General features: G+C 45.1%; 3 protein-coding genes across 9 annotated transcripts in view; 1 reads left to right on the plus strand and 2 right to left on the minus strand.

Moving 5' to 3' along the window:
• The window catches only part of FRYL (FRY like transcription coactivator), a 251,245-nt gene extending 244,893 nt beyond the window's left edge, over positions 1-6,352 (plus strand). For 4 of the 5 annotated variants that reach the window (XM_088021180.1, XM_088021179.1, XM_028100519.2 and 1 more), the window contains 4 exons: positions 1,884-1,901; positions 2,644-2,754; positions 3,743-3,933; positions 4,248-6,352. In XM_088021180.1, coding sequence (XP_087877306.1) covers positions 1,884-1,901; positions 2,644-2,754; positions 3,743-3,933; positions 4,248-4,506 — 579 coding nt within the window. In that variant the 3' untranslated portion in view covers positions 4,507-6,352. The remainder of the gene's footprint in view (positions 1-1,883; positions 1,902-2,643; positions 2,755-3,742; positions 3,934-4,247) is intronic. The other variant, XM_028100521.2, reaches the window with a different exon arrangement.
• A 3,016-nt stretch (positions 6,353-9,368) lies between these two features.
• On the minus strand, positions 9,369-13,678 carry ZAR1 (zygote arrest 1). Of its 3 annotated transcripts, none has more exons than XM_088020862.1 (5): positions 12,618-13,378; positions 12,440-12,539; positions 11,003-11,095; positions 10,846-10,920; positions 9,369-9,512 (listed from the first exon to the last, which is right to left on the minus strand). In XM_088020862.1, the coding sequence occupies exons 1-5, from the start codon at positions 13,376-13,378 to the stop codon at positions 9,369-9,371; spliced, it is 1,173 nt and encodes a 390-aa protein (XP_087876988.1). The 3 variants fall into 3 exon arrangements, with proteins under 3 accessions (XP_087876988.1, XP_087876987.1, XP_027956326.1); XM_088020861.1 differs by having other exon boundaries at positions 10,846-10,933; positions 10,998-11,095; positions 12,440-12,542; positions 12,615-13,378; XM_028100525.2 differs by having other exon boundaries at positions 12,440-13,678.
• A 1,114-nt stretch (positions 13,679-14,792) lies between these two features.
• Positions 14,793-21,173, minus strand: SLC10A4 (solute carrier family 10 member 4). Its single transcript, XM_028100532.1, has 3 exons — positions 20,578-21,173; positions 19,610-19,820; positions 14,793-15,305 (listed from the first exon to the last, which is right to left on the minus strand). The coding sequence occupies exons 1-3, from the start codon at positions 21,171-21,173 to the stop codon at positions 14,793-14,795; spliced, it is 1,320 nt and encodes a 439-aa protein (XP_027956333.1).
• Positions 21,174-21,606: the final 433 nt, after the last annotated feature.

Below are 21,606 nucleotides of genomic sequence, written 5' to 3' on the forward strand. Positions count from 1 at the left end.
TACATCCTTCTGCCTTGAAGTAAATGAGTTCCATCTCCAAGAGTTTCAGTTAATATAGCTCAAGGCTTTCTAAGTGAAAACTGAAAACTGTACACTTAAGAGTTTAGTTGATATCTTCTCCTTTTATATTCAGCTCCTTGAGTTTGGGGACACTTATTACACAACATTACTAGTATCTGTCCCTGTGTACCAGAATTCTTTTGCATAATAATTTTTAAATAAAAAAAAAAACCTACACCTGCCAATTTCAATATGCTTAAAAATCAAGAATTTTAAATCTGGAAAGTTGGCATATTTAGAGTAACTTCCGGTAATTCAGAGCTACACAATTAATTACATTTGTGTTATCTCCTACAACTGTGATGATAGATTTGAGAGAGCAAGCAAGCAGGGGAGGGGGGGGGAGAGAGAGAGAGGGAGACAGACTTTTTTTTTTTTTTTTTTTGAGAGAGAGAGAGAGAGCACGAGAGGGAAGAGGGTCAGAGGAAGAAGCAGACTCCCCGCTGAGCAGGGAGCCCGATGCGGGACTCGATCCCGGGACTCCAGGATCATGACCTGAGCCGAAGGCAGTCGCTTAACCAACTGAGCCACCCAGGCGCCCGGAGACAGACTCTTAAGCAGACTCCTTGCAGAACGTGGAGCCCAACACAGGGCTCCATTTGCATGACCCTGACATCATGACCTGAGCCGAAATCAAGAGTCAGATGCTCAACCGACTGAGCCACCCAGGCGCCCTTACCATGATTTCTTTTCCGTTACATCCCAGAGTAGATGCTATGAGGGTATGCATATAGAGCCAGTTCCATTATTTACGCTAATAGAAGTTGAGAAAAAGTATTTGAAACTCAAATGGTTTAGTTTCCATATAAAACTGTACAAAGTAGAACCTCAAATTTAGATATGCTAATATGTTTGACATTGGATTATGCTCAGCTAATATTCACTGAATGACTATCCACATAATTTATAAGGAAGCAGAATGGAGCTAAAGTTCACCTTTGCTTAGCAAATCCCTTCTAAATTGATAGGAATAAATGTTATATAAACAGTCCTTCAGAGGACACTGTTTAGAAAAGCTGACTTCAAAGGGACTTTTAGAAGCAATATTTACATTACAGCAATTGCTATTTTAATTAGAAATCATTCTTCTCTAGAATGGACTAGAGACTAGGTCCAAGTGGCTGTAGATACTTTAATGTAATAATTTTTAAACAGTCCTTAAACTAGATGTTTTGCTATGTATTTTACATACATCATCTCATTTGACTCAATTAGTCAAAACCTAGTTGGGCTGAACTTCTGAAGTTCACTAAAGTTGCATTTTGGAATGCATTTTAAAACACACGTCTGCTTTTGATATTTTATGTTCTGATTCAGCACCAATTAGGGCAACATAGGACCTAATTAGTAAGGGTAGGAAGCCTACTAGACGCACACCAAAGATAATCTTCTCACGGGTATTTATAAGATTATAAGCCAATTCATTTCTAAAAACAGCAATTCATTTATTTTCTAATCAGAAATTTTCCACATTACTGATGGAGATTTTATGACATTTGCTTTTTTTCTTAGATCACTTATACTAGCCAAGTTTTCCTAGATCACATTAGTTCAGTTTTGTCCTGTGTAGCTTTCAGACAAGAAATAAATTATAGCCTACATGTAATTTAGTTATTTGGCAAAGAGTTAAAACACCCTGGGTTGTTACAGTAAGTGTATAAAAAGTTTTATTCTGGAAATACCAGATTTTTCTCTTGGATGCAAGTAAATGTTCTTCAGTTTGCCTGGGACATCTGTGACCCTAGTTAAAATGATTTCTTACACTAATTCTTGGTCTTTTTCTTCCTTTGTATTTTTTGTGACCCGATCACCTTCTTGCTTAGCAAATGGAAATTCTAGCAGTAAGTGACCTGTCTTAATTTATAGACTTACCATGTCAGACAAACTGATTTTCACTTGCCATTTGTGACCTAGCAATGTTTTGTCATGGACTACTTAAGAGTGTGCTTCAGTTCCGCATAGCCCTAATCCATGAAATGTTGGTCCTCTAAAGAGATTTTCTGATATGTACAACTAGCAGTCACCTTTTTTGTACATCTATAAACTAACATTTTAAACTTAATTTTAAAAATCATAAGTGCACATATTAATTTCATGGTCTCATTTCAATGAGATCACAAGGTTTGGGGTTTTTTTTTTTAGAAAAATGAATTCATTTTTAGGTAAGAGGTAATCCAGTTTGACTTTGCTTTATCAAACATTTGTTGATAAATGTAGCGAGATACATCTCAAAGGGGCAAAAGTATATGCATTTGTACATTTTTTTCATTATGAATTTTAAGTTAAAGTGAATCCTTTTCAAAGCATTCTATATATTGCCTACTGAAAAATTCTGTCTACTGTGAAAATGTGCTTCTTACTAAATTATGTAACCAACAATCTTTAAATTTGTATTTTAATCCCAGTCTTCAAAGCATCTTTCATCAGCTTCACACTACATTAACTTGCTTACTGCAGAGAAATAAATGCCAAGATAATTTTTAACGTAATTACTTATAAATTTTTATTGGAAATGTACTGTCTAATCAAACAGCATGTACAATGGCACCTGAATTTAACACAGTGTTATTTACTTACTTCTAGGAACTGGAGCTCTGCCGAAGGTTATATAAACTGCATTTTCAGTTGCTGCTTCTGTTCCAAGCCTACTGCAAACTGATCAGCCAAGTAAATACAATAAAAAATGAAGCAGAGGTAAATATTCAGTTGTAGTAGGAATCACTGATTCTAGAATATTAAAATACAATACATAGATTCCTTGTAAGAGAGCTTATGTCAAAAGTCACTTAATGGTGAATGCTTTTTTTCAGAATTGTCTTTTTAGACACGCTGTGCTATTTTGGTACCTGTCAGTAAATAAAACAGCAGACAGCCAGCGGTCTTGAAAGGTTCAAGACCTTAAAGGTCACAGCAGCAACGACAGATCATCTGTAAGCGAAAGTCAAGGAAAGCACATCAGCTGAATAAAGACACAGTTAAATTATGAAACTCCCCTAACAGCTTGTCCATAGATTTTTGTAGTTCTAGTGATGCACATAAGAATCAACACATCAAAAACACTGAATGCTGGAAGTCATGTAATGGATAGGTGTAAAGGTAGTGACGTTACTCTCTTTGCCCCTTTGTCAAAGCTGGTACTGAAACAGGAAATGCTTTCGCTTTTGTTCAATGGTTAAATCAATTTAAAAAATACATACTGGTTTATATAAAATGCACTGGGTAAATAATCTTTTAAAAATATAAAGACTTTCAAAAATTCATGACCCCCCCCAACAGTGAATGATTTTTACTATCCAAGATGTAATAGCACATGTTAAAACCAATATAAACATTGGTTACAACTGGTTTTATTACATCTATCATAATAACCTGTTGTTTTTTTTGAGTAACCTTTATGCCCAGTGTGGGGCTCAAACTCACGACCCCGAGATCGAGCATCACGTGCTCCACCAACTGAGCCAGCCAGGTGCCCTTATCACCTTTTCAAGAGTATTTAAAGATGACTGGTAGTCTACTGAATTGAGAACTTGAAGTATTAACTGCCTTTAACTACTAAGTTTAACATTTGCAAATCTTTAAGAGAAGCTACTCCTATCAGACATATCTTTACAGCCAATTAAATGCCCTTTTTGTTACTTAATATACAAATAGATCCTTTTAAGCTATAATTTATTTGTTTTAGGTCATCAACATGTCTGAGGAACTAGCCCAACTGGAAAATATCCTCAAAGAAGCAGAGTCTGCTTCAGAAAATGAAGAAATTGACCTTTCCAAAGCCGCACAAACCACTATAGAAACTGCCATTCATTCTTTAATTGAAACTTTGAAAAATAAGGAATTTATATCAGCTGTCACACAAGTAAAAGCCTTCAGGTAAAACGTGAAGGGAATCTCCTACCTCTCCACCTAGACTGGGATTTTACAGTGACTGGGTTTGGGCTTTCAATTTGATGTTTCAGTATCCCGTCTTTATGAAAGCATGACCTTGGTATTTTCTACAGCTATCACTGAAATGACACCAATTTTAGACTTTGTTCACTCCTCTACTTTGGGTAATACAGTTGCTCAAATATTAAAACTCACCCTCAATGATTCACAAGGAAACTTTGTTATAGATATTAATTTAAAATGTAGCTAACTTTAATAATTGCTTGAGTCTCAGGACTTAAAAATATTGTGTATTTCAGATCTCTCTGGCCCAATGATATCTTTGGCAGTTGTGAAGATGACCCTGTGCAGACGCTGTTACACATATATTTCCATCATCAGACGCTGGGCCAGACGGGAAGCTTCGCGGTTATAGGCTCTGACCTGGACATGTCAGAAGCCAACTACAAATTGATGGAACTTAATCTAGAAATAAGAGAGTCTCTACGCATGGTGCAATCATACCAGCTTTTAGCACAGGCCAAACCAATTGGAAATTTGGTGAGCACTGGATTCTGAGAAACTTCAGGCATTTAGGGAAGAAACAAACCTGAAGATGACAAAGAATATTACCAGGCACCTTTTATGAACCCTTGCAGTTCACAGACAACTTCCTGGCAGCATCCACAACGTGAGTGTAACTATTGTCCAACTTTTATCGAGATAACGTCAAAATCAAAGATCTGAAGAAAATTCTAACAGCTGCCAATACCTCCCACAATTAACTCTATGAAGAAGGAATTTTTTAATTAACCTATGTGAAAAGAAAAGGGCTAAAAGTGATGCATACAAATACATTACTTTCTGGAGAAAGAAGAGAATTCCCAGACTGTTTGTTTGCAATAATGGCCTCTAATACGGAGACATTGGAAAGCAGGTGACATGAGGCTAAAATCCAGGCTTGTTCATTTTAGCTGAAGACCTGCAAAGCTGCGTGGATTTCCAGCAGCCAGAAGCATACTCTACAGTTGATGCTTAATCATCTACATGAAGAACCTTCAGTCGGATAGACACACACACACAGACTTCTTTGCAAAAACCATTGATTTTTTTTTTTTTTCAACACCTGGGATAAGGGCGTGGGTGTTTCGTTTTTTAGTCTGTATAAGGGATTACGTGTGCGTGAGCTGGGATGTGTGAGTATGTGATAGTCCTATTTTCAAGGTATGGATGTTTGGGGATAACGTGTCAGAGCATGCCTGAAAGAGCACTGCAAGATTATTTTTGAAGAAATTTTATTTTATTAGCTCTAACTCTTCATAGTGTGTAAATGTTAGAGAACATTTTAATACTATTTTAAAGCTGGGCTTTCCCGGTATTTTGAAAAGAAATAATATATCTGTTAATGTTATTGGAATGCTGCTCAGTTCTCTGATCAGTGCTTAGGGGACGATTGTTGATAACTAACCAAAGTAGATGCCTGCAGAGACTTAAAAATGTAAAATAAAGATGTATGCTGCCCGGCAGCTCTTCTCCTTAGAAACGTTAACTTATTTTACTCCATAATTATTATAGAAACTGTATAGATTAAAACCAGTATTGTACATTTTTGCAATGCACTGTTAGACAAGAACAGGTGTACAAAGCTAAAGAAAAGATTGTGGTCACTGATGGTAGAATACATGACTTGCGGGCTCCGAAGTCTGCAGAAAATTCAAGGAGAGATGCAAACACATTTTTCTATGTTTATTCGGGACTCATGTGTTTCACCCAGAAGGAACCTGGGGCTATGGGGGAAAATGAAAGGAAGCCTGAAGACTGACTACCAAAACATGCAATATACTTAACTCCTGTCGAAGTCTGTAGCATAACATGAACTGGATTCTCTGTCCTTTTTTAAATAGCATTTTGTAAAAGAAATGAATGTAGTCCCACAATTCCTCTGATTTGAAAGGAACACCTTGTATTTTTTATAGGCATCTCTTATCCACTGTGACTTTCCTTTTAAACTGGGCTCTGTGACTCCAGAGTTTAGAATGTAGAAATGAAATGCTTAGCTTTGCCTTTTCTTGGGGGTGTGGACCCTGCCAGAAATGTAATTATGCTCAAGTGCATTAATTGAAGGCACTGTGCACGCCATTGGACTGCTGACTAGAGTTGTGTTACCTGTAAAATCCATAACTGGTCACGGCACATTCATAATCACTGTATTTTTTGACCCTGATAAAACACACACAAATTATTTTAATGGTGTTCTGGTACTGTAAATGGTGTCCTTTAAATTATTTAATAACTTTTAGGTGTGGGGCAGGAAGAGAGGGATGGTGTCCAGAGACACCCCACACTTTACATCCTATCTTACCATCCCCTGTTTTCTCACCCTCCTTATATCCTTTTTGTTAAAATAAAAAGCATTATAGCTGTTGATTTGTGTTGTATTTTAAGGATGAATGATAGTGTGCATCATGCAGAAACTTTTCAAATGTTATCCTCATTCTTAAACATACCTTCCCGAAAAGGGGGAGAACAAAGTTGAGAACAGATTAGGTTGACTAATTAATTACCCAAACCAAACCTTTGAATAGTTGAAATTTCCTTTTCATGTTTATGTAGCTAAGTTAATAAATAAGATAAATACACCTACAGAAAGCAAAAATGGAAATATAAAGTAAGTAGGATTGTCCTTTTGCAATTGAGTTTTCCTAAAACCTACACTGGTTTGCTCCTCTGAATCCAGAGTTTGCATTTAACAAAATATACCAGATGCTTAATTTATTAAATACCCTGTGTAGTTCCAAACAGAGCCATTTGTGCTCATACCTTTTTCTCTTGCCCACTAAGCTGATCTTTTTAAATAGTAATACTAGCTTGTAAAATAACACCAAGAGAAGAGATGTGGAAGTTTTTTCATTCTCCTTCTAAAATAGGAAGCCAAAAGCTTTTTTTTTTTTAAACAATTTAGAAACTATTTTCTACTTTCAGTGATATAGAGGGTGTGGTACAACCCACAGTCTACCATAAATTTAGGAAGTAAACATTCTCTTGGAACAAACTCACCAAAGCCAGAGTAAGTTTTCCTCATTTAGGTCCAAGAGAACTGCTCACACACCACACCAGCATAATCTAAATGAAAAGAAAGAAGATATTAGAATCAATGTAATTGTACTTGATGGCATTTTAAAATTTTTTTCCCAAGTAATCCCCTGTCATCTTAGCAAATGTAGGAAATGTAAAGAAAACTAGAATCACTGGAAACCAGAGATAACAGTATTCTGGGGTATTTCCTTCTAGTCAATGTCTCTCGTTAAATACACACACACACACACACACACACGTAAACACATACATTTCCTTTGTACACAGTTTGACAGTGCTAACTGCTAAAATGTTAGCACAACTTTTATAACAAAGATGTTTTTGTGCCACTTTGTCCAGTGCACACTAAGTAAAACCTACTTTGATCCTTGCTTTCCTCAACTGTAAATTAGGTTAGCTGCTCTATATTAAGAGCTTGCCATTACTTTTCCTAAGTTTAAAGAATGATTTAATTACCGTATTAGTAGACTTAGGACTCCCAAACAGGTATATTTCTATTGTTCCCTCAAGTGTTTACTGAGTGCACTTGCATGCCATGAGTCAAATAAGTGTCCTTCCCTGTCCCTACCTTCAACCAAATCCGTAGGAACACGTGTTAGAACATCACCTTCCCCCACACCTAGAGTTGTCATCTCTTTGGTCCTACCACCATTTTACCTGGTCTTTGCAAGTCTCCTTGTTTATAGACATCCACTGTGATTATTTCTTTTTGAAGATAAGTCTGTGTCCTACCACAGCTTTAAAACCTTTCAGTGAATTCAGATGACAAAGACCAGTCAGTCCTGAGCAAGGTCTAAAAGGTCCTCCCAGTCTAGGCCTACCAGTGTCACTTGCCATCATGCCCATCCACTCCAAAGTATCCGACTACTTTGGTTTCCTTCTGGTTTGCTCTACCACTGGGCCTTTGCACAGGCTACCTTGGTCTGAAAAGTTTCTCCTTCACCTAATTCAATTCACCCAAACTTCAGGTCAGTCCAAGTGTCATTTTTCAGGCAAGCCTTCCCTGGCCTCCCTAAATCTGATCCCCCACTGATTATAGGCACCTAAGTAGCTCTTTCATATTATGTGACAAACTCCATGTTACCTTTTTTTAATGCAGAAAATAATGGCCATCTACCCGCTACACTGGAAGCTCCAGAAGGGCAGAGGCCACATCTGTGTTCTTCTGAAGTACAAGGCTGACTCAGGCAGTTTCCACACCTCCATTCCATAAGCAACACCCAGGGTGCTTGCTAAAGTGCTTCACCCCCAGACCGTGATTCTGAAGGGACAGGGGCCCCAGTCTGTTTTTACAAGCACCTTCCCTGGTTCATGTGGATGCAGAGGGGACTTCCCATTGCTCTAAGGGTTCTAGAGACCTCAAATTCATTCTAGGTTTTTTACATTTGTCTACACCCATGCACCCAAGAGGTTAACAAACATCTCTCTATACTACCTTCTAAGGTCGTAAGGGTTAACTCAAATGAGAGGATTAGAAAATTGGACGGAGGCATAATTAGCACCTGGTTCCAGTTACGTGGTTTCTGTAACCATTAAACCAATAACCCTCAACTCTGATACTAAAACCCCGAGGCCCTAGCCAACATGCCATCCCCCACCAGGAGAGTGCCGGGAGCAGGTCCTTAGTATCTTCTCGGGAATCACATCGGAAGCTAGCAGGCACAGATAGAATTCCTGTGCTAGTTTGCAGTCACAGACTGCAAGACAAAAACCCAGCCGAACACCGTCTGTTAACCAACTTGAAATCCCTGAGTACGTTTAGGAGGCCTATTTAAGTTAACTCGATCCACTGGACTTCAAGTGGTAACAGCTTAAAGAAACTGCCCTTAGCCACCCTGTTCCAGTCCCCACCTGCACCCTCTGTGAAACTATGTAGTGCATAGCCCCCAGCCGCAGCTAGCTAGCTAGCCAGCCAGCCGCTCGGGAGCAACCCAGAGGCAGAACCCTAACTCTCTTAGTCTGTCAAGGCTGGGCTCCGCCTCCACGTCACCCAGAAGAATGTTATTTTAATGGCTAGGTGGCTTTTCATTCAATCACTATCTTGCTTAGAAGCTTCAGCCCCACAGCCACACGGGAGCAGTAAACCTCATACTTGTGAGGCCCTCTAACAAAGGGACAGATGCAGACTGTTAGAAGAGCGGCTCTCCTAAGCTTCAAAACAAAACAAACAAACATCTTATGCAATTTATCGATTGTTTTTGCAACACTTTTATTTGAAGGCTGTCAAAAATACAGCCTTTCATGAAGTATTTTGAGAAGGGGGAGGCAGAATAGAGCAGGAAAAAAGCTAACTTGTCTGCTCCATTAGCTCACGTTCAAGTAGGACCATTGTTTTTTACATTCATTTAAATGATATATTTGAAGCTGAAAGTGCTGTCACAGGACAGGCGTTTGCCTTTGCATCTCCCACACAAATCTTGACGATGGGGCCTTTTAGGGTCAACGTGGCGGAGTTTTACAGTGCAGGAGCATCTAGTCTGTTTACAACTCTGAAAAACCAAAGTGAGAAGCACATACAGAAGATAAGCCTGTGGGGACTTCCTCAAACTTGAGTTATTTTTCGAGTCCATTCAAATACTTGGCGAATGCACGCCACGCAAGGCCCTGTGCTGATCTCGTCCCATCTGCACCCCTTCCAGCAAGGACGGGATCGGAATGGAGGGTGCTCAACCAACCAGTCATGCTCTCATGTTGCAGAAGATTCAGTTCAGACTTGGGAAGTTTCTCTTGAAACACAGGTAGAAGGAAATCTCTTTCTGCACTTGGAGGGTGGAGAAGAAACCAGCCGGGGAGAGGAGTCGGACAAGGAAAGCCAAGGGGTGAGGCTGCTAGGCGCAAGCTGTGGATCCAGCCTAGCAGCGAGGGCTGACCTTGCCTCCCCAAACACACCTGCTGCAAATGACCTGAAGCTGACACCAAAAGCAAAGCAGCAACCCCTGTGCCAGGAGCAGGGTGTTTGAAGCATCCTACTTCAGGGCCTAACCCTACTCTGCCCTCATCTAAGGGAGTCTAAACCGTTTTCCATACTTGGGGCCTCTCTTCCTACCCTAGAGTGTAAGGCATCCAACGTCCAACTTGAGGGACGTACATGGATTAGGCTGTGTCGACTGACACATCAGGCTCCGCTACCGTGTGCTAACGGTCATGATCCGAGTCTGGGAGCAAGCCCCGCGTCGGGCTCCCTCTGCTTGCTCTCGCTCACTCGCTCTCAAAATCTTTAATAAGACCTACAGACCATTTCGCTCTCTAAAAAAATGTTTAGCCACCTCTTTCCTTAGATTATCTAACCCGCTTCCCACAGTGCAGTGCTTAGTTAAAAGTAAACCAGTAATGTCACTCATTAGCCCCATAAAGCTGGGCAGCTTAAATTTACTCTAAAACAAATTATCCGCCCTTCGCGAGCACTCAGGCAAGACTGAAACTTTCAAACTCCATTTTATACTAAGTATCCTCACTGGGGCATGGGCTTCAAACAAAGCATTTGGGCAGAACAGGCAGCCTCATGACAGTAGAAAGGTATTCTAGGTTTTGACTTGCTTTCCCACATTAGGCTGAGTACCAGGTAAGGCAAACACTCTTCCATGTTGCGGGAGAAGGGACAGCGTCTAAAGAGGTTAGCATAACCAAGACTTGAAAGGACAGAAGGAAACAAGACCCCCAAGGCCCAGTTTCCCAGTTGAATATTATTTCCACAATCCCCACTGAAAAGCAGTCAAAACCTAGGGTCACTGGGAACCTAGTCTCTCTCAGGATACATTCAAGAAGCTCCCCCAAAACCCTCTCCCAGCTACCCGGTTCAGACACAAAATGTATTTGATTTACTTGACAGGTGATATCCTCCACTCGGTAAGGGTTATAAGACTTCTGACAAGTTCTGCAAAACTGCTTGAAGTAAACCTGTGAGGAGAGAGGGGAAACGTGAAGCAAAAGCCTCTCGACACTAACGTCAAAAAGACGCCAAGTCCGCGGCATTTCTTACCTTGTTGGTGCCCTGCACACACCACACGTAGGCACTTTCCCATCGGATGTTGCAGTCCTTGCAGTGATAGTAGCCATACTTCTGCTCTAAGAACTGAAGAGAAAGACACCAGGGTTTAACTCACCGGATATTTGAATTAGCCTTCATTTCACAAGCTGGGAAGGACCGATTTGCTACTTATAATTGGCAACCTCATTCCAGATCATGGAGGAAAGTGGGCTCAAGGTTTGCCCATTAGTCTCTATAATGTAGTAATCAGGTGACCTAATGGTTTAATCAAGCACACAGCAAGCAGGAGCCTAAAAAAGTTCATGTTCCAGATCCACTTGGTTCTTCAATTTCCAACAGTGCTAGGAATGTAAATTGCGCATGAACCAGAATTCATATTTAACATGAACTAAAGTAGTACTGTCTTATTCTTGAGCTTCTCCTCTCCCCCTCCCAGTGAGAAACAGGTGTTTGGAGTTAGGCCTTTAAGTGCTCTCCAAAGTTCCTGCCAACTCTAGAGCAATTTCATAGGTGAGCAAACATCGGTCCAGGAAAGTTAGGAGGCAAGATTACATACGGTTTAAGTGACACACAGCTCTGTCCAACCTGACTCCCTCCGCCTCTCCTCCCCTGCTCCCAACAGCCCTGGGCTGACTGTGGGGGGAGGGGGGGTAAAGGAGGCCTCCAGTGCTCTTACTACCTACCTCGGCCTTACCCACTTCCCCGCGCCACCACTGCCCTCCGCGCACCCCGGCCCTTTAGAGTCAGCCGGTGTGAGCTGGCCACCACGCCCGCCCCGCTCAGGCAGCAACACACAATGGCCCGGGTGCTTTAGCAACGCTGAGGTTCCGAATAAGGGTACTTTCTAGGAGCAAGAAAAGATCCCAAGGGAGGCACGTCAAGAGCTCTAGCTTCCAGGAGGAGCTTGGGAAGTTCGGGCAAGAATCAGGAGAGAGCTGACCAGGACCCCAGTAATTGACGCTTAGGGCTTTTTGCCACACTGAACTCAGATAGGTGAGTGCGATCCTCAGGAAACGACTCTCCTGCCACCAAGTTCCCCTTAGCATGTTCTGCTGAGTACCCCTCCTAGATCGTCCAAACGAGGACTCAACACCCGACTCCGCGTCCACGGTCAGAGTTGTTTTTTAAACAGTAAATGCGCTCGGAATAGGGGGGTTACCAGGGCGTCTCCGTCGCCAACCTGTGGGGCCCGTTTTACAATCGCCGCCAACAATCAGAATGCACTCGTTCAATTCTGCGGTGGGGAAAGGCCGATCCCCTGCCGCTGTCAGCGGCTGCGAAAAGGCGCCCAGCCGTGGCCCGCCTCTAAGGAAGCCGGCGCCTCCACCGGTGGCGCGCAGCCACGGGGCGAGGGGCGAGGGCCGGGAGGAGACCACGCGCCCGCGGCTCCCCCACGCCCGTCAGTGCCCGTGGCCGCCTGGGCCTCACCTGGAAGCGCGGCCGCTCCTTGGCCTGCTCGGGGCTCCGGGGCGACGACCTCTCGCCGGCGGCGTCCTGGGCCCGCCCCGCCGGCGGGGGCTGCTCCGGACTCCTGGGCGCGCGCCGCCGGGCCGCCTCACCTGCCCCGGTCTCCCGCGGCGGCAACCCGGGCCCGGCGACCGGCGGCTCCCAGCTCGTCCGCACCGCGGCCTGGGCCTCGTCTTCGTCCCCTTCCTCCTCTGCGGGCCGCGGCCGTTGGGGCGCCTTCCTCGCCGACCCCTCTCCCTCCTCGGGGCCCCGGGGCCTCGGAGGCGCCGGCTTCCGCTCTCCCTCCGCGCCGTCGGCCCCTTCCAGGAAGGTGGTGAGGCGGCGGGAGGCCACGGGCGAGTACACGGCGACGGTGCGCGGGAAGCGCACGGGCCGCGGGGCGCCGCTCGGGGGGCTGCCCTGCTCCGCGCCCCGGCGCGCCGGCTGCGGGGACGCCGAGCCCCCGCCGCCGCCCGCACCCTCGAGGCCAGGGCCGGCCAGGGGACCGGAGTCGCAGGCCCTGCGCAGCAGCGTGCGCCGCCCCAGCGAGCACTGAACCGAGGCGTCGCGGCGCGGGTTCACCTGCACCGCCACGTCCCGGCTGCTGGCCCTGCGGGGCCGCGGGCCCAGGCCCGGGCTCACCTGCGACAGGAAGGCCATGAGCTGCGCCCGCTGGTAGCTGTCAAAGTACTCGGCGGCCGTCAGCTGCCCGCAGCCCGGGAAAGAGGACGCGGCCGCCCCGGCAGAGGAGGACGACGAGGAGGACGACGCGGGGGCGTAGCCCCCACCCCGGTGCCGCCAGCCGCCCCCGCCCGCCGCGCCCTTGCTCTTGGCGGCCGGCGGGTAGGGGTACGGGTACGAGTAGGGGACGCACGCCGGGTACATGTAACCGTCCAGCACCTCATCCGCCAGGGCAGCCATAAGCGCAGCCCGGGCCGCTCCCGAAGCCGCCCTGCCCTAAATAGGCAGCCCTGCGGAGGCAGCCGGCCGCCGACCCCCCCCGCCTCCGCCGCCGCTCCCCGCGCTGCGCGGCCCCCCGCACCCTGCCCGTCCCCGGCTCGGGTCCCGGAGTCCCCGCCTAGGCGGCCTGTCCCTGACCTCTGTGGGGAAATTTTCCACACCCGGAGGTCGCCACAAATACCCTTCGGTGATGGGGAAAGACTGCTTTCTTTGTGATGCAAGAACTGATTGGTGAGTGAGCTCGCCGGAGGTGAAGAGGATACCGACAAAAGAGCGCAATCACCGGGATTAGCCGAGCCAGGTGGTCCCGGGCCTCGAGGCTTCCAGGTGTGTCTGCGCTGCCCGGGAAGCTGAGGCGAAGCTGGGCGCCTGTGTCTGGCTAGTGAGCAAAAATGCACAGGTTGGGGGGAACTGCTTTGGGTCTGTTACCTATGATCTCAGATCGTAGTTTCATTGTCTCGGAACTGCTCTGAAAAGTCCACCCCTTGCCCCCTTTCGGGAACCCCATAGGGAAAGCACTCTAAGGCATCCGTATCTAGGCTAATTGTCTTCTCCCCCCGCAGCACGTCCTCCCCTCCCCTCCACCCCCCACCTCAAGCGAGTGCCACGAGGTATTGATGTCTATTGGGGTGGAGAGTACTAAAATTTTCCTAACCAAATTATCCCTCCAAAAGGTAATTGATTTGCGATGTGTCGACATAAATGCAGAAACCAAATCAGTCCCCAACTGAGAAGAAAATGCCTTGTTCCCTGGAAAAATGTTAGCTGTCCATTATTAATCGGTATCAGATATACATTAATGTACTTTTGTGTTGATTTGATACAGGTTTGACAATAAAATACTGTATTTCATTGCTTAGTTGACCTGGTTTGGGATTTTTTTTTTTAATACAGCTCAAAATTCAACACTGTCTGGTGTTCTAAGTTGAGCAAGCACTTGGTTTTTTTACAATTACATTAAACTCAATTATGCTTTACAAATTGCTTTCAAATTATGCTTTACAAAAAAAAGCTTGTTTTTACTCATATAAGATAGTGCACCAAAATTCTACATTTCCAAGACCCTGTTTTCTAAGAGTTTACATATTTGAAACATAGAAATTGGTAATGGTAAAAACCAAAGAGCACAGCTAACATGTTCAGGCTTTACCCTAGCAGTCCCAGGTGCAAGCTATATTATGACATTGATTTGTAATTTGGGAAAACGCTTGGTTAATACACCAATGCAACCTTACAATGGGAAGATCATAATCGTGACACGTATGATGATGTGAACCATTTGTTCTCCTTTATGTAAACCATATTCACTACCACAGACCATAACGATGAAGTAATAATATTTCAGCAAGATAGAAGCGCCTCTGTATCTTCACGTTCAGAGAGAAGTCTGAGTGGTTTCCATCATAATTAAATTATCAGCTTTCACTGTGCCATAGGAAGTGTCTGCCATTTCCTCTTCTTTTAGTTTCTTATAAGAAATATCTGTGTCTTCATCTTCATCTAGAGGATCTCGCTTGTGCAATATTTCGCTTCCATACACTTTATATATTAAGACCAAAATCGCTGCTTCTGCAGACTGGAAAAGGGCATAAAGCAAGGGAAACATGTACATACTTCCTATGAATTGTGGTGGGAAGGCCAGTTTCAGAATGGCAGTACAGAGCTGCACATTCTGACTGCCCGTTTCCAGGCATACAGTCCTCTTGCAGTTGGGTGGAAGATGGAAGAGAGTAGCCAAGCCGTAGCCTGAGGCATAGCCTGCCAGAGGCATAAAAATTGCTATCATATAAACACTTGCAGGAATACTCGACAGCAGTTCAGGTCCTAACATAGTGCCAGTCATTATGAAAAGGACCACCAGCGTCACTAGCAGAGACCACAGGGAAACCTAGTAATAGAAAATGAACACACAAACCATCAAAAATAGGATAGTTGATATGGAATTCAGGCAAGCGAATCCTAGGCTCTTGGAAGAAGAGACACATCTAGGCTCACCTCCCACACAACGGAGATCTTTGCCACAAGCAGTCTTTGACACAGTACTTCTGAGGATGGATAGATCCACCTTCAGGATGAGTCTGGGTCCTTGTTGGACAGTTCTAAATGTTTGGAGGCCTGTCCTTACGATGAGTGACAATCTGCCTTCCCTAACAACTAGCCATTATCTTGGATAGATGCTCAGGAGCAGCATAGACCAGACTCTTGTTTGTTTGTTTGTTTGTTTGTTTGTCTAATTAATTGACTCCTGTCTAAAAAACAGGAGCAGAAGGGCACGTGGGTGGCTCAGTCGGTTAGGTATCTGCCTTTGGCTCAGGTCATGATCCCAGGGTCCTGGGATCAAGTCCTGCATTGGGCTCCTAGGTCAGGGGGGAGGCCTGCTTCTGCTTCTCCCTCTGCCCCTCCCCCTGCTCGTCATTCCCTCTCTTGCTCTCTCTCAAATAAATAAATAAAATCTTTAAAAAAATAGATAAAAAGTAAAAACCAGGAGGGGAGGGGCACCTGGTGGCTCAGTCGGTTGAACATCGACTCTTGATTTCAGCTCAGGTCATGATCTCACGGATCAAGCCTGGGCAATGGGCCCCTTAATGAGCATGGCGCCTGCTTTGGGGTTCTCCCTCTCTCTCTGCCCACCCCCTCTTCTTCGCTTCTAAAACAAAACAAAACAAACAAACAAACAAAAACCAGGAGGGGAAGGCTACTCTTCTTCAGGCAGATGTCTCCAGACTTTCATGTAACTCTGTGGTGGGAGTCCTGATAGTTCTGAACATGTGTTTAATTTGTGCGTGTACCTCTTAAAAACAGCAGTTAGAATTGAGCTCAACACACCAGGTCTGGTCTGATGAACAGAGTGGGCAAATGAACATTACCTTCCCTGAACGGGACCCCGTGTTTTCCATAAGAAATTAGTTCTGAGAAGTATATTACACGTGATATAAAAAGCTATTAAAATTTATGAGACTTATATGTGCTATTTTCAAACTTCAAAATACTTTGTATTTCAGAGAACTGATAGCAATATTGAAACAATTACCAACCCAGATTATGTAAGTGAAAAATGTAAACAGAGGACGTGAGGAATTCTTTGTAATTCTGAACATCCCCTTTTTCTATCTGTTCATGAGAAAACTCCCACCTGTAAATCTCCAATGATGTTAAAAATCCTTACATATAACAGATGGATTTTAAATATAGTACAACTGACTCTGTACAAGACGTTGCATCGTCTTGATGTCTGACTGGTACCTCTCACTCATTCACGTAAGACAAGCTGTGAAAATAGTAAGGTGGAAACCTAAAACTTCCTCTCCTGGTTCTCCTTCAGATTCGTAGTTAGCTAGTTTTTGTTTTTGTTTTTGTTTTTGTTTAATGGGGGTGGTGGGTGGGAGGTGTCTGTGAAGGAAACCAGAGATCCAGAAGAACAGTTTAAGTGTTGCTTCCGGTTTGCTGGATATCTGGGGGAAACCCCTTTGGAGTCTGTGGCATTGGCACATACTTCATACTCTCTTAAAAATTATTTAAAATTTATCTGGGCTGGACAAAAAGTCTATGCTAGAGGGTGCTGAAATTATTATATAAAGTACTCATGCTACAAAGGTACAACGGGCAGAAACCAAACTATGATAAATCAAAACTTTTTTTAAGTACTCTACACCCAACGTGGGGCTCGAACTCATGACCCAGAAATTAAGAGTTGCACGCTCTACTGACTGAGCCAGCCAGATGCCCCTGAGGTTTTCTTATATCAAGATGTGTGTCCACATCAAAAGCTTTGACGGGAAATCTGATTCTTCACTGTAAAAATATTGGCTCCAAAGTTTCTTTTGAACTATTTTAAATCATTTGGGTAAGCACTGACATTAAAGAATCATTTTAAAGTGTTTGCAAAAGTGTAAAAGTGTTATATAGCATACTTTATGAGTTAGGAGGAGGAATAGGTTCACCTTAAATTCAAAGTGAGCCAATCTGGGCGCCTGGGTGGCTCAGTCAGTTAAGCGACTGCCTTGGGCTCAGGTCATGATCCCCGAGTCCCGGGATCGAGTTCCGCATCGGGCTCCCTGCTCGGCGGGGAGTCTGCTTCTCCCTCTGACCTTCCCCCCTCTCCTGCTCTCTCTCTCTCTCATTCTCTTTCTCAAATAAATAAATAAAATCTTTAAAAAAAATTAAAAAAAAACAAAGTGAGCCAATCTTATCGAATTGTCTATTACTTAAATATATTTATCTGTTTTTAGCATGGGAATAGCTTATTTGATTGACTTTCTCTTAGAATTCCTAGGTTTGTTTGTTTGTTTTTTTAAGATTTTATGTATTTGACAGAGAGAGACACAGCGAGGGAAGGAACACAGGCAGGGGGAGAGGGAGAGGGACAAGCAGATTCCCCGTTGAGCAGGGAGTCCGATGCGGGGCTCGACCCTAGGACCATGACCTGAGCCGAAGGCAGACGCTTAAAGACTGAGCCACCCAGGCGCCCCTAGAATTCCTAGGTTTTATAGTATTAGCTTAATAGTATTAGCTTCATGATTAAGCTTAATGTGTTCTTAATGCATTTCAAGATTATTTGTAGGTATATTATATATGTAATATGGAAAATATATGTATATTTACATGTATATATAAATTTATTACATTCAGAATATATGTTTATTATATATATATATTTTACAGATTTATTGATCTGACAGAGAGAGACACAGCGAGAGAGGGAACACAAGCAGGGGGAGAGGGAGAGGGAGAAGCAGGCCTCCCACTGAGCAGGGAGCCCCACACGGGGCTCGATCCCAGGACCCTGGGATCATGACCTGAGCCGAAGGCAGACGCTTAACGACTGAGCCACCCAGGCGCCCCAATATATGTTTATTATAGAGCACAATTTTTTTACTCAAGACTGGATATATGTGTATAAAAGAACCCTTTATTTTTCATATTAATAACAGCTTCTCTGAATAATCAGATTTTAGATTCTATTATTTATTTAAAATTAACTTATTTAATTAATTTAAGTAAAACACAAAAGATTATGTCTTCTTAAATCTACATAACTGAAACATTGGAGAAACTCTTTTCACTTGTCCAAATGAATGTGCCTGTGCATTAACAGTAATTACTTATGTATTCTGAGTAACTAAAATGGGAGTCCTACTCATGGTTTACTCTTATTTACTATTTTTGAGTTTTCAAAGAAAGCTTAGTTGACAAATATTTAATTTTTTCCCCAGTCACCTTTACAAAATCTCTACTTCTCAAAAAGCACCAGTTTGTTTGTTTTTTTAATAAAGCAATACTGGAAATAGTACACAAAGTAACAGGAATTCTCATCCTTTCACTAGCTTTAGATGCAGTACTGCAAGGGGAAGGAAAAACACACAGATTTACTAATGGTTATATACTCTGCATTATTTATCCAGGGCCCAATCTTATTTTGTGCTTTAAAGTCAATACTTTGTGTATTCTATTGTGTATTCTATTGCCTCCATGTGCTTTTTAAATTACTTTTGGTCATATTAGTGTCAACTTATTTTTAGAAAATTAATAAAACATCTTAAAGGAAACGTCTACAGAGTTCCTCAGAATTAGAGTTCCACTTTTTTTTTTAATGTTTTATTTATTTATTCATGAGAGTCAGAGAGAGAGAGAGAGAGGCAGAGGCAGAGGGAGAACCAAGCTTCCCGCCTAGCAGGGAGCCCGATGCGGGACTCGATCCCAGGACCCTGGGATCATGACCCGAGCCGAAGGCAGACGCTTAACCATCTGAGCCACCCAGGTGCCCCGAGTTCCACTTTTTAAAAAGATAGTAATACATTTCTAAAATACTGGAGGACAAATGCAATTCATATAATTTTATTTCATCTGTTTGATTCTTAATAATGCATGATTTGTTAGTGGAAAATATGCTGCCAATTAATGGCACTGATATCTCTTTCCCCTGTGATATATTTCCTCCTGTGAATACTAGTAGTTCTCTTATGCTGTTTTTAATTAAGCTTTGTCTTAATTAAAGCTATGAGTTTTTGGAATGCCAAAAGATAGAAGTTATCTTTGTAGCACAAACTTTTTTTTTTAAAGTTTATCCATGCAAGGGCTGCCAAGTTTTCTTCCTTATCCCTCTTTCCCGAACTTCTTAGCATTTCAGCCAGGGGTCAGAGACCAAGGACTCTCCAAATACACAAAGTACATAAAAAGGAAGAGTGACCTTACCTTCACAATGTAGTCCGCCACCCGGTTGTATTTGTACCGAATGAAGACCCCCAAGCCAATAGGGATGAGAGTGCTGCAGAGAGTCAGGGTCACCGCCCCCAGCGGTAGTAATTGCACCAGGGGGGTGTTGATCCAAGCCCGGCTATAGATCCACAGGCACAGGGGCATCAAGATTAGGGCCAGAAGTGTAGAGGAGATGGTCATGATGATGCTGCAGAAAAGGGAATGAACAGAATTCAGAATGGGCTCTGTGCCAAGAATCTCCTTTGCACACTGGGTAACCTCTCTCTTGAACAATGGGTAGAGGAGAAAGAGACCGCAAGTCTGGAGCGTGAAGTGTGGGGAGAACCCACTTCATCCAGGGAACTGCCAAGAGATCGGCAGCTCTAAGCCCAACTGAAACAGGAACCCCAGATTGGGGGTGGGGGGAATCTGAGAACTGTTGCCCCGGTTTTATAAAGCCTATTGAGCTGGCTACAGTCTGTCTGGATGATTCTGAGGGCAAAGAACATCTTTCCTTCTTTTTTATTTAGTCCTCCAAAGCACCCTGTTAGACATAGCAAAGCTGCTGAACACGACTTGTTGAACTGAACTCAATTATATCGTCCTCTATATGAGATCAGTTTCTTTATTGGGGCCAAGAGCCCTATTTTGCTTTTGCATTTCCGGCGAGACCTAGCTTCAGGCTTCCCAGTTCTCTTTGTCTGCCAGAGGCCGGAGACCTCTGCTGACAGCCCAGCCCTCAGGGAAGATGGTCGGAGGGCCGTCAGAGCAGCTCTGTCCCCGTCTAGGTCTTTCCCCCTACAACACTACTTCCTCACATCTGCCTTGACTTCTAAAGCCCGGGCGTCACCTCTTCCTGCGCTCTCTCCAACCGCCTCTCCTTCCTCTCTGCTGCGTCTCGAACCAGCCGCTCAGCGCGGCTGCTTGGGGTACAAGAGATGCCCAAGGACCAGACAGCTCCGTACCTGAGGTTCATGTCGCCGTCCACCAGCAGGGACATGAGGTTGGAGAGATTCCCGCCGGGACAGCAGCCACACAGGAGCACGGCCACGGCGGCCACCTCGTTCAGCGAGAAGGCCAGGGCCAGCAGGAAGGCCAGCAGCGGCAGCAAGCCGAACTGGCAGAGCGCGGCCAGCAGCGCGCCCACGGGCCGGCGGACGTGCTCCCCGAAGTGGTTCACGTCCACCGTGCAGCCCAGGCCCAGCATGGTGATGCACAGGGCGGCGCCCACGAACACGTTCAGCCCGTGGTTCAGCGGTGTGTCCCAGAACGGGGTCTGGGGGTGCGCCCAGGGGTGGGGGAACAGGGACGGGCCCAGGCTGGCCGCGCCGCCCGCCGAGCCGCCCGCCGTCGGCTCCGGGGTGGGCGTGGGGCCGGGGCTGAAACCGACGCCGGGACTGGGCGCGAGACTGAGCCCGGGGCCGGGCCCGGCGCTGGAGTTCAGGGCGACGGGCAGGTCCGAGCCGGGGCGCAGGCTGCTGGCATTGGGCGACAGCGTGTAGTTGTCCGGCTGCAGCGAGGACGGGGCGAAGAGCAGCGTCGCGTTGTCGGGGCCGTCCATGGCGCTGGGGCGGGAGGCTGCGGGTCTGCGGTTCCCGGGCCCCGCGCGCCTCTCCCCCGGTCCCGCGGTCGCCACCGCCGTCCGCCCGCCCGTCGGTCCGCAGCAGCAGACGAAGCTCGGTCCGCAGCCCGGGCTGCGCGGCGCTGACGTCTCCGCGGCGTCGGGTGCGGCGTGGGGGGTGGGGCTGGGGTCCTCGGCAGGCGGCACTTAGAGCGCAGCCCCCCAGGGTGAAGGCAATCGCTGTGCCCCCGCGCCCGGCAGGCCCCGCCCCGCCGCGGGTCCCTTCTTTTAATCACCAGTAAGTGGTTCTGTGAGAGTGTAGCCAGGGGCGGAACAAAGACCTGACAAAGGACAAGAAGAAGAAAAACCGTGCCTGGCTGCCGATCAAATTCTCTGATGGGCTCTGCCTCTTTCATAATGAAATCTGGAGACC

This window comes from Eumetopias jubatus, unplaced genomic scaffold, assembly GCF_037043125.1.
Source record: "Eumetopias jubatus isolate StellerSeaLion01/CBP00866 unplaced genomic scaffold, mEumJub1_p1.0 scaffold_2, whole genome shotgun sequence".
NCBI lineage: Eukaryota > Metazoa > Chordata > Mammalia > Carnivora > Otariidae > Eumetopias > Eumetopias jubatus.